The following is a 12565-nucleotide window of genomic DNA, read 5'->3' as shown; positions in this document are numbered from 1 at the left end:
GGGCAATCAGAGATCCAGTCCAGCCACTATCCTCTCTGTGACAGCAGTGTGTGCAAACTGGATAAATCCTTCTGCAACCTCTTCCTGAACAAGAACAGCTCCCCTGCCGCAGCCTTTTAGGAGCCAGGGTTATTAAGATGCTCTTTTGTGGCTTAGAGGCTTCTGTGCTCTGCCCAAGACGTGCCACATGCTGAGGGCAGAGACATGAAGGCAGCAGGAGAGGTTCTGCCTCTTCTGGCTGACCTACTGCCAAGTTACTTCTCAGGAGGAGAAGAGGAAGCATCCCTGGGCCATGAGGTGAACAGGTTGAAGACAGCACAGACACCTCTCTCCTTTCTCATTCACAGTTCTTTGAAAGGTCAGGAAAACCTGACAACATGATTATGCATCTCTACAGAAAAGTTTTCCTATTTGCTATCACCTAAATTGTCCCATTCTAAGGAAGTTACAGGGCTCCTGGGAGTGCATTTTAGTCCTAAGCAAAGGGGAGATAAGACCACTAGGATTTAAGGCTAACACAAAGGCCATGTCTAAGCCAGCTGAGGCAGTATGTCCATTTATTGTGTCCATCTCCCTATCTGGCCTTTTTCAGATGTAGGGCAGGACTGTAGGTAGGCCTGACCCTTCAGGAGTATGGGGCTGCTTATGTACCCTGCTGCCATGCTTCTGAGCATCTCTAGGTGTGTATTGTTCTGCCTTACAGTAAATACTCCAAGCCTTTGAACCAGGGATTGGGAATAGCAACCCCTCTCCCCCTTTGATGAGAGCCTTGCAGCAAGCAAGAATGACATTTCACTCACCTGTGGATCTCCTCTTGTTCAGGAGTGACTGGCAGAGAATCACGAGTGTAAAAAGGAGGACGCTGATGATTCCTATGGAACACACAAAGACTGCATATACATACAGATCTGAAAGCAAGACACACATGGTGGTCAGTGTTGCAACCGAATGCTTCATGCTTACAGGCTAGAAAAAAAGTTATGTTTATAAGATCTAAACAGACTCTTGTAGTGACATGAGGCAACCAGGTGCCACTAATTGCCAGGTAGTGGGCTTGACCTCGTGTGAAGCCCACCTGTGCCTAATTAGGGCAGCCCCTACTGCGCATGAGCAGGATTAGGGGGCCAATAAAAAGCTCACACCTGGGGAAGCCAGGGGGCTGGTTTAGCCACCTTTGGAGCAGTAGCACCGATCCAGGCTGGTCAGAGCACCATTGGTGAGATTCTACTGGGACACCTGGTTGGACCTTGGAGCGCTGCACCCATAGAAGAGGTTTGTCTTGCTACAGACTCTAGCTCAAAATATTTAGGGTAACAGTTCAGAAGTAATTTAACCTTATGAAAAATCATATGAAAATTTTATACAGTATCCTGCTCAGGGTAAAATTTTGTTGAAGTCTCCATAAACGAAAAGAGGTGTAGTTACAAGAGCTGGTTTGGGGTATTCTTTCTTTCTCTCTCTCTTTTTTGTGAGGCAACCGAAAGGATTTCAGTTGGATGATTTCCCAGTTCAAGCTGGTTTAAAAAAAAAATGTTCTGGGAGGAGACTACTGAGAAGAAGAAAGTCTGTGATTGCTGCTTCTGGTGGTATCACTGGCTTGAAATTTTTGTAGATATATTTTTAATTTTTTTTTTTTTTTTGCCACCTCACCCTTCCCTTATGGCTTTTACTCAGATGCCATAACACATTCCCTCTGGAGCTGATATGAGCTGTGTTGTGGCAGACCAAGATGGAGTATTTTGTTCAGAAGAAGAAATATTTAATGACTTACTTCTGCTTTTACTAGAACTTTAAACAGAGATGGGATTCTCTACGTGCTAATTCCTTGAAATCTCCTAAGGGAAAAATACTGACTTCTTTCCTGCTTTGCAGAGAGGAAACTAAGCCTCAGAGGTCATGTGTTGCTGTAGAAAATAGCGTTGCTGGAACTAGACCCCTGACCTGCAGTTCTGTGCTTTGTTCCCCTTATACAGTACAATAATACAGTTTGTTAACTGTGATTTAAATTGTATGGCTTCCCACAGAACCCAGCTCAGGCTGTGAGCAAGCACTGCTGCCTGACAGCACAGCAGAGTGGCTGCAGATGCTGTGTTGGTGCTTGGCTGGTGCTCTGGATTGGGGCAGCCAGGAGGAAATCCCAGCTGCCTGCGAGTTCTAGATTTCAGTCTTCTAGAACAGTTGTTTACTAATCCACATAGAAAATACTGCTTGCCTTAAAAATCAAGGGAGCTTTAGGCTGCTCTTGCAGTACAGAACATGTCTGATGAGAGTTTCTAAGATACTGGGGATGCAGATTGCTTGGTATCTCTTCAGCACCTTCCTGGATTAGGGGGTTTATTGGCACTGCATGATTAGCCAGGCATTGGTTATTTTTCCATTCACTGTAACAGCCCCGTTCTCTTTGCTCCTGTACCCCTTGTATTCTGTGCAATACTCTCTCAGGCAAGACCTGCATTTGCACAGGAACTACCAAAATTGAGCCTAACTGGGGCACTTTAGTTGGACGGTAATATGTAACTAAAGACTTTAGTTGGACTGTAACATGGAACTAAAGTAACATCTTGTAAAAAACAAGCAGCAGTTAGATGTATCTTTACCTTCAAAAAACTTCCAGGCTTCATGGCTTTTCTTGAAAGTGGGATCATCAGAAGATTTTGGTGAAATCACTGAGGGAAAAAAAAAAAAAAAAGGCAACATGTCAAGAACCAAAAATGTGTGGCACCTCTTTAAGTAAATGTAGTTCTGTTTTCAGGGCACTAAGATCTTGCTTTATCTCACAGGATAATTACCTTTCAATGAAACATTTCAGTTGTAAAGCAGCATTATAAAATTGTCTTCCAGAAGGTGGTTTGACATCCCTCATGAGTGCTATATGGCTTGTGGGACTGCCTCACTACTGTCGTCTTATTCTGGGAAGGTGTAATGTGTGGCTTTTCTATCAAAAGTTAATGCAGTGAAGTACAGCAAGAAGATGGAAACATGCTTCTAGAAAAGCCTATGCCTTAGAATTGAGTGGCCATGTGCTTGTAAGATCTGTAATGGCATTCTGGGGACTGTCTGGGTAGCCCAGGGAAACAGCTGCTATTAATGCTCTATGTAGATGTTTTTATCCAGTTTATTTTATTCTCAGTTACCCAGAACTTGTACCTCTAGGGTTGCAATTTGTTTCTGTCCCAAAACAGGCTACCTTTTTAAGAAGAAAGTCTTGAAGGTACAGGAACAGGTCATACCCAAGAACTGTAAGGTGACTTACCAGCACAGAAGACCAATGTGGCTGAACAAGGAACTTTGACTGTCTCTCAAGGAAAAAAAGATAATTCACAACTGCTGGAGGAAAGGGCAGGACACTCATGAAAACTACAAAAATGATGTGAGGCTATGCAGGGAGGGAACTAGGAAATCCAAAGCCCAGCTAGAATTTATCTGGCCTGCATGGTTAAGGATAACAAGAAAAGCTTTTATAAATATACTAACAATAAAAGAAAGACCATGGTGACCCCCCCCATCACCTGATAGATGTAGGAGGGAACATGGTAAGAAATGATGAAGAAATGGCAAAAGTGCTTAAAAATTTCTTCACCTTAGTCTTTAGTAGCAGGACCAGTTGTATTCAGGGAATTCAATTCCGTAGGCCAGGGACAGGGACCAGGACCAGAGAGATTCCCCCATAATCCAGAAGGAGATGGTTAGTGACCTGCTGCACCATGTGGATGTGTGTAAATCTATGGGATCAGATGGGATGCACCCAAGAGTGCTGAAAGACCTTGCAGCGGTGCTCACCAAGACACTTTCCATCATTTATCAGCAGTCCTGGCTCCCTGGAGAGATACCAGAAGATTAGAAAACTGCTTATGTAATCCCCATATATAAGAAGGGACAGAAGGATGACCTGGGAAACTACAGGCCTCTCAGTTTGATCTCAGTCCCAGAGAATTTGACTGCTCAGAACATCCTTGGTGCTGTTATGCAGGACATGCAGAAACACCAGGTGATCAGGCAGTCAGCCTGGGTTCATGAGGGGCAGGCCCTGTTCCACTAACCTGATCTCCTTCTATGATAAAGCAAACTGATTACTGGTTGAGGGAAGAGCTGTGGATATTGTGTACCTTGACTTTAGCAAGGCCTTTGACAAGGTTTTCCACAGCATTCTCCTGGAGGAGCTGGCTGCTCATGGCTTAGAAGTGAATGTGCTCTGCTGGGTAAAAAACTGGTTGGAAGGCTGGGTCCAAAGAGTTGTGCTGAATGGAGATAAATCCAGCTGGTGGCCAGTCACAAGTGATATTCCCCAGGGCTCAGTGCTGGGACCACTCCTGTTTAATGTCTTCATTGCTGAGCTGGATGAGGGGATAAAGTGCACCCTCAGTAAATTTGCAGATGACACTAAGTTGGGTGGAAGTGTTGATCTGCCCAAGGGTAGAGAAGCTCTGCAGAGGGACCTGGACAGGCTTGATTGATGGGCTGTAACCAAGGGCCAAATGTCAGGTCCTGCACTTTGGCCACAACAACCCCCAGCAGCTACAGACTTGGGGAGGAATGTCTGGAGAGCTGCCCAGCAGAGAGGGACCTGGGGGTGTTGATCGAGAGCCTGCTGAAGAGCCAGCAGTGTGCCCAGGTGGCCAAGAAGGCCAACTCCATCCTGTCCTGCATCAGAAACAGTGTGACCAGGAGGACCAGAGAGGTGACCCTGCCCCTAAACTCTGCCTTAGTGAGGCTGCACCTCAAGCGCTGTGTGTGCAGCATTGGGCACTGCAGCGTAAGAAGGACACGGAGATGCTGGAGAGGGTGCAGAGAAGGGCAACCAAGTTGATCAGGGGCCTGGAGAACAGGGCTTATGAGCAGAGGTGGAAGGAGCTGGGGCTGCTCAGCTTGGAGAAGAGGAGGCTGAGGGGAGACCTTACTGCTCTCTACAACTACCTGAAAGGAGGTGGTAGTGAGACACACACTGGCCTCTTCTCTCTTGTGGTCAGTGACAGGACAAGAGGAAATGGGTTAAAGCTCCACCAGGGGAGGTTCAGGTTAAATATTAAATCTTAAATATTAAAATATTTAACATTGAAATATTAAATATTAATATTAAATACTGATTAATATTAAATCTTAAATATTAAAATCTTCACAGAAAGAGTGGTGAAGTATTGGAACAGGTTGCCCAGGGAGGTGGGGGGGCATCATCCCTGGAGATATTCAAAAGACAGAGCTTAAAAAGATGAAGAGTTACAGTGGATGATTTAGTGGTTAGGGGCTATGGGGTTTACCATTGGACTCAATGATCTTAGAGGACTTTTCCAACCTTGATGATTCTATGATTCTCAGAGAAAAGATGAACAACTTTTGCTCAAGGAAATGGGAATATTTTCCCTTGTAGTTATATATTACAAAGGGTTTTTAACACTGTTGTTCATTTCCAAGTCTTAGGTTAAGGAAAAAGTAATTGGAAGAGCAGTAGGTTTACTGAAGGACACACATCTTAATTAAATTGTTTTGTAACTGCTGTATTACAGTAATTGACTATTGAGTGCAGAATAGCTTAAATTCTCAGCTGGAGTAATTTTCCTGCCTATGGGTGGGATTGTTTTTTTTCCCAGAAAGACTGCACGACCACAAGTTGTACCAGCTCGCCTTTTCATCCTAGAAAAAGGGTTGAGGTAATTATTATTTTGTAATTAAGCAACGGAAAAATAGATGCAGATTTTGCATAAAATTGTGATGTTTCAGAAGGAGGAGCAGAATACAGAGCCCTGAGCAAATGGATGAACATCAATGTCTTAAGAGCTGTACAACACTAAAGGAGAAGACACTTTTAACTAAACTTTTAACCTCCATCATTACACATTAAGAAACTGTTGCCTGTAACTAAACTGTTTTTCCACCAGTATGTGTATCTGTATAAACTTGTGTTATGAAAAAATGCATTTGCAAATTCTTAATGGCCTATAGCAATTCACACCGGGAAGTTTGATAGCAAATAAAAAATAAAAATAAAAATTTGAATATAAGCTAACACTACAGACTCAGTTGTAATCTGGTAAAGCCTCCTTTGAATGCTTGGTGGCTGACAAAGGCTAGGTACTGAACTTCCCCAGGTTTTTTTCTGCTTCTAGAGAAAGTCAGATTTAGAAGCAGCAGAATGACTCTTTAATTCCTTCTGGAAATGTCTTACACAGTGACCTCTTTTTCCTATGTCAAAAAAAAAAAAAAGTAAATGCTATTTCTGCAACCACTTGAAATGCAAGGTTGTAAGAAATTTGTGTAGTGCTTTAGCTTAAAGATGCTATTTTGAATTTTTATATAAATACAGGGATGTTAACTCGAACAAAATATTAGACAAGACAGCAACTGTGACTTCTTTGAATACTGTTACCTTATTTGATAAAGCACAAGCAATACAATCTCAGCATCCAAATGCTTAAGGCAGTTTGTATTGTTCCATTTGTTGCATCCTGGGTCTAACTGTAACATAAGTAAATCCCTTTGCAATAAAAAACACAACCGATCATAATATAAAATTCAAAATGTGTTTGGAAGAAAATTTCCTTGAAAAGCCCAAGTGTTACCAGTGGGGACACTGGAGACTCTTATCACACCACTCTGAAAAGAGTTGCCTTCCCTCCCATGTGCAGCAAGTCCTGCACACTCACAGTGTGTTAACCAAACGCTGGCTAAGGTTGTCCTTTGTGTGCAGTAAAGAGGCTTTTAACAGTAAAACAGTTTCTATGGCATTTAAAGATATGTCATTTTTCAGACATCTTTTAATATTTTTAATCTTAATTTAGAATTAGAATAAATAATCTTTTGGGGGGTGGGGTAGTGGTGGTGTCAGCCTCAGAAACCCACAGATCATATTTTTGATGTGTTTGGTCTACAGGTAGGCCACAGCCTTCCTCCTCTGCCTCAAGCTTCCTGCTCTGCTTTACATTACATTTGAAGCAGAAAAAAACAACGCAGGACAGTGTGAGAAAGATGCAGTCATGAATCTCAAATCCCAACCCTGATTATATATTTACAAATCATACTAAAAATGAGGGGGATGGTACTGAAGGGCTGGACTGAGCAGTTTCAGTTTTCCTTTTTTGCAGTAACTGAATTGATCAGAAGCCCACACTTAGCTAGGAAGAGCAATGTTAAGTTTAGGTATTACAGTTGGCAACATGCTGAGCAGCTATGAAAGATGCAGAATGGCTTCTTGTGAGGTGTATGACAGGTGGCCTGACAATAATTTTATGTTACTTTTCCTTCTTGGCTTCCATTCACCAAACCAGTCACCAGCTTTGCCCCTTCCCAAAGGTAACAAGCTAAGGCAGTTGGGGTGATCAGTCCCCCTGCTTGCCTGTTTCTTCTTAACAGGAACTGAATCTCTTCTTTCAACCAAATCTAGAGGGAGGAAGGAGAAAGAGATAGGGATAGGAGAAGGAGAGCCAGTTCCTAGTCAAGCATGAGAACAGCAAGGAAGAAAGACTGCTGAGCATGTGAATAAGCTAATGCCTGAAGTCTGTGGGGCTAAATCATGTGTGCAATAAACTTTAAGTTCATATCTATGTGTGGCTACAAGACAAACCATTGTGTTTTGGCTCTAGCCACTCAACATGGCATCAGTGGTTGTAAAACTTGGAGCCCTCCTGTGATGAAGGCTAAGTTCAGGAGATGTTGGGCTTTTACTCCCCACCCATTAAAAAAAAAAAAAAAAAAAAAAAAAAAAAACCCAGCAACAAAAATTAAACAAGAAACTATTCTTGAGATGTGAAGCTAATGAATTCAGTCTTGGGATTACAGTTTGAACTTGGGTTTTGCTGTCATTATTTATGTTCCTGACTGCAACCAGGGAGCAGAGGAAATCCCATATTAATGTCTTAGAGGCTTTCCAGACAAGTTTTGCATACCCTACATGGCCAAATAGTTTAGACAAGGACTAGACTATTATTCAGGAAATAAGTTAATTTCTTTCTGTTTCTGGATCTTTGTATTCAAATAACAATGGAATTTGTTTACTCTGACTAGCAGAGTTGTAGAGACCTTTAACTGAATGTAAAGGAGTTTTAATTTGGTAAAAAGCAAAGGAAATAGACCATCTTCCACAAATCTATCACTTCTTGACATTTTATTATAGGCTGAATAATGTTTAAATTGTAATGTGTAAGTAAAGGAGTATTAGGTTTTCCTCTCATACAGATAACGCTTAAAAATAACTGAGCTTCAGATGTGTCAAGGATGAACTGCCAAGAAAATGACAAGAACTGAAATCAGTAGTCTCTCACCTCTTATTTCAGTCGCTGCTGTGCCATTTGACCATGCTGTCCACTTATTCCTGTGTTTGCCAATTTCCTGGGCTTTGCATATATAATGTCCTTGATCTGTTGGTTGGAGGCTTAGAATAAGAAATTTGTACATGCTTCCACGTTTCTCTTTAAGAAGATGAAGTCTTTGCTTGTGGAAATGATGAGTATAATTTCCATAATACTGAACAGACCCAAACTTTGTCATTTTGATCATCAGATACTCCTGTGTAGGTGATGCAGCAAAGACCCATCGCACAGCTAGCAAGTTGTCTGTCTTTCTCTTTTGAGAAATGTGGCAATAAAGGGTAGCATTATCTCCTTCAGAGTATTGCACTGTTGGCCCTGGAGAGACTGTCACATTTAAAGCCTCACAAACATCTGCAAAGGAAAGAAAAGATGGTAAGAATCCTCTGTATCACCACAACCAGTGCCATAATCTGTCCCAGTGCACAAGTTCCCAGCAACTGATAGCATCCATGCAGTGTGCAGCATTACAGAGCTAATCCACGAAATTAGTTACATAGCAGTTGATTCATAAAAACCAAAAAAAATTATTAGCATAATAATGATTTTGTGTCATTACAACAGAAATCTCTACTGAAGGGTGTATTTTTCTAAGTAGATACTGTTGGGGTTTTTTTATGAAGAAGAAGGGGGAATTTATTTTTTTTTTATCTTTAAGAAACTTGGCTAAGCATGGCCTGGATTATTGACATAACTATCTGCATTGTATTTGTGTGTGCAGTTCAGGTAAGAGGCAAAGCAAGACATTATTTTGGATTGTAGAAAACACAAAAGTAGGACAGGATGTTGAAATTTTAAAAATAAGGCTGAGTAACACCAAAAGCTTTCCAGGCATGAAACTTCAGTTATTATTTGCTGGATTTACTTGATCTTGGTACTTTACAGGCACATGTGAAGATGGTTGCCTCTGCCATAGAAATAAGGTTAAATGTTGAAGGTTATGCTGCACAGTAAACACAGGATAAGTTTAAGAATTTCAACACTGTTGGGGGTTCTCATAATTACTAAGGCAATAAATGTTTAATAAATAATTTATAAAAATGTAGTTTGGGTAAGTAAAAAACACAAACCTTTTCTACTGAAATTATGAACATGTCGTGGAAACTGTAAAGAAAAACAGTTATGTCATTTTCTGGACATGTGAGCTTCTTGGTTGACAAAGCTGGCTAGAATTAATTGTGGAATTGAGTCCCAAAATAAAAAGCAAAAGACTCATTGCTAAATTCAAAACTAAGCAGAACATACTGCCAAAAGGTACCCAAGAGAAAATACAAAGGAACTCAGATGTGGTGCTGATGGAAGCCTCTGCAGGAAGACAAAAAATCATTGTATGTGGAGCCTCTGATCCCTTCCCAGCTATTTACAGTCATACAAACATTGACACTTTATACCTAAGGCTTCTACTTTTCCTCTGGGGAGATGCTTTTTCTATAAAGAATTACCAAATTTTGCATCCTTTACGTTGTTTGATCAGTGGGAACCCATCTCCTTATCTTTCTTCTGTGTCTCCTATTGTGAGGCTGTACAAATGAAGCAATGAGGAGAGTTTTGGAAATTTCCTGATGCTTTTTTCATGTTGAACAGGGTCAGGTGATGCTCCATATAAACCAGAAAAACAGTGCCCTTTTTACTCTGTCCTTCCATTGTCATCGGAGTGGGAACAGTGGTGGATTTTGGAAAGAGAGAGCTCATTTAGGACTTCCAGACAATAGTGGAAATGTTCTTCCTGTCTTTAGCAGGCACTGGATCACCCCATACATGAGGTTTACCTTGTAATGGCCTTCTTGCCAAGATAGGAGACTCCTTCACAACTTGAGAGCAGCCTTGTGTGTCAACAGAGCACTGAATTTCTGGATTTCAGATTACTGCTTCTAGTGCAGAATCATTTTTTTTCTACTCTTGCCTTCCCAGTATGGCATGATGTAGCTGCTCAGGTGGATCTCACAAGAGTTGTAGTCTTGCTTCTGCTTACAAAGGGAAATTATTTATAGAAAAGGGGAGGAGAGTGAGTCACAGACTTGAGGATTCCTTTGCAGTGTGCTTAATCATCAAAAAATTATCTCCTATTTGCAACCAGCTCACTTAGTTGTCCCCATCCCAATGTTTTAGCTGTTTGTTTCTTTGGTACCCTCCACCCACACACACAAGCCTGTTGGGAATCATGGAAGGTTACTGATGACTAAACTTTGATTTCAAACATCCTGTTATGAAAACACTGCACCTCTGCAAACGAGAGATCAGTTCCAAGTATTAGTTAGGCTTGGACTTAATTGTCCACCATATTAAAACACTTTCATGGCACTACCAAGAGTATCAAATTACACTTGTAGGAACCAGAAACCCATCTCTGACTGACTGGGCTATCCCCTCTTGTCTGTACTGGTGTAGTAGCAGAGGAACCGCAGTCACTGCTAGGTTCTTCTATCAGATAAGCAGTTTCAGCATGGCTGCATTTTTATGGAAGAACCCAAGCTACTTCAGTGGAGACACTCATGAGTAGAGTTGCTTCTATGCACTACTACTCACAACTCAAGTTCCTCTTCCTTCCTCCGTGGAGATTGGCAGGCAGAACTCAACCCACCCTTCAGGGTTGAGGGGACTTTTGTCCTCAGTCCCTGCTGACAGCCAGGAGACTAGAGAGGCATGCTAACAGGGTTGTTACCTTCTGATCTCAGATCTGCCTGACAAGAAACGTATGGGATTGGTTTTACCCCTGTTTTAGTTTGTTTTGTGGAGATATTACTGTCAAAGTCTATTTTATTTTGTCTTCACTACAATTAAAAAGTAAGAAGTGCAGATAAGCCAGGAAGAAGCAAAGCTTTTTTTCTTTTTTTTTTTTTTTTTTTTTTTTTTTTTTTTTTTTTCTTTCTGAATGAAAATACTGAGGTACTGGTTAGGAAGGTCACCAAAATCAACCAGCTGCTTTCAGTTGAATAGATCTGTCTGCAAGTTTCACAAGTCAGAGGCTTTTTCTCTGGGAAAACTGCTGCAGTGACTAAAGATGGACCTGAACTAAGCCTCTGCCTCTATCATCTGCCCTTTTGAGGTGAAGATCCAAATCCAGCTTTTTTACTAACCTTGAGCAAACAGGGCTTCCTCGCCCCCTTACCCTCACTACACCCTCAAGTTCAGATCTTGACTCCGTGTTCATTTTGCAGCTTTAGCACACACCGCTGGCCTTTGATTTTAGGGGCAGAAGGTTCTTGAGTGGAGGAGGTATTTAGAAGTGACTTATGGGATCTGTTTCCACTGGATGCCTGAGGCATTTGCCTGGGGCAAACGCAATGCCAAATCTCTCTTGCCCTCAACTTTGCCTGCAGTTCTCGGTGCAGATGAAGCGTTGTCCCGCCTGGCGCAGAAGGTGGCAGAGGACACGTTTCCATAAACTTCTGCATAAGAAGGGTTGTTGGGGTTTTTTGTTTTTTTTTAAAAAAACACAGTTGCGGGTCGGGTCGTTGTGCGGCAGCGCTGCCGCCGGGAGTCCGGAGAGCGCCGAGAGAGCGGAGTGGGGGAGAAGCCCAAGGAGGAGGGCGGGGGGGGGGGGGGGGCGAGAAGGGAGGATCCGGATTCGGGGGAGCGGGGCGGCAGGGACTCCCGCTCTCGGCGGTGCCCGGGCGGCAGACCCCACCTCTCCTCCCGCTAACGGGGACCCCTTCCTGCTGTCCGAACCCCAGGGTGTCCAAACTGCTGTCCCAACCTCTTCCCTGGTGGCAACGCCGCGGAGGGGATTCAGACCCTGCTCCGCAGGGCACGGGTGCGGGCGGCAGCCCGAGGCGGAGCCCGAGGTTCCGCAGGCAGCGGAAAGGATTTGTCCCGTCCGAGCCGGGAAGGGGCTGCCGAGCCCGGGCTCTGGGCCGTTCCTCCCCCGCGGTGCCGCTTACCTGGAGCCGGGGCCGTGGCCAGCAGGGCGGCCAGCGCGGTGGCCAGGAGGCGCATGGCCCGTGGGACGCCGGGTCCCGTCCCGTCCCTTCCCTCTCTGCTGAGCTGCTTTCCTTCTCTCCTCCCCGGCCTCTCGCCTCTTCCGTGCCCGGTCCTCCCTTCTCCCCTTCTCTTTCATCTCCTCCCCTTTCCCCTCCTTTTTTTCCGCTTTCTTCCTTCCCTCCCTGTTTCTCTGCTCTTCCCACCGTCCTGCCCCTTCTTCAGCTCTCCCCGTTTTCTCTCCTCTTTCTTTTCTCCCCACAGTACCCAGGCCTGTGGGGTGGCACTAGGGTGAGATAGGGCTGCTCCATCTGCTGTCTTTGAGTTTCCTCCCCTGTGCACTGTCCCTG

At 43.5% G+C, this 12565-nt stretch overlaps 1 protein-coding gene across 1 annotated transcript in view; it reads right to left on the bottom strand.

Moving 5' to 3' along the window:
• The window catches only part of VSTM4 (V-set and transmembrane domain containing 4), a 28452-nt gene extending 16117 nt beyond the window's left edge, over positions 1 to 12335 (bottom strand). Inside the window, exons 1-4 of the mRNA XM_071748781.1 lie at positions 12179 to 12335; positions 8253 to 8651; positions 2598 to 2666; positions 801 to 908 (exon numbers count right to left, since the gene is read on the bottom strand). Of these exons, the coding sequence (XP_071604882.1) occupies positions 801 to 908; positions 2598 to 2666; positions 8253 to 8651; positions 12179 to 12233 (631 nt within the window). The 5' untranslated portion in view covers positions 12234 to 12335. The remainder of the gene's footprint in view (positions 1 to 800; positions 909 to 2597; positions 2667 to 8252; positions 8652 to 12178) is intronic.
• Positions 12336 to 12565: the final 230 nt, after the last annotated feature.

The sequence above is a fragment of the Heliangelus exortis genome, chromosome 7 (assembly GCF_036169615.1).
Source record: "Heliangelus exortis chromosome 7, bHelExo1.hap1, whole genome shotgun sequence".
In the NCBI taxonomy this organism is placed as follows: Eukaryota; Metazoa; Chordata; class Aves; order Apodiformes; family Trochilidae; genus Heliangelus; species Heliangelus exortis.
This window is presented reverse-complemented; position numbering and strand designations above follow the sequence as displayed.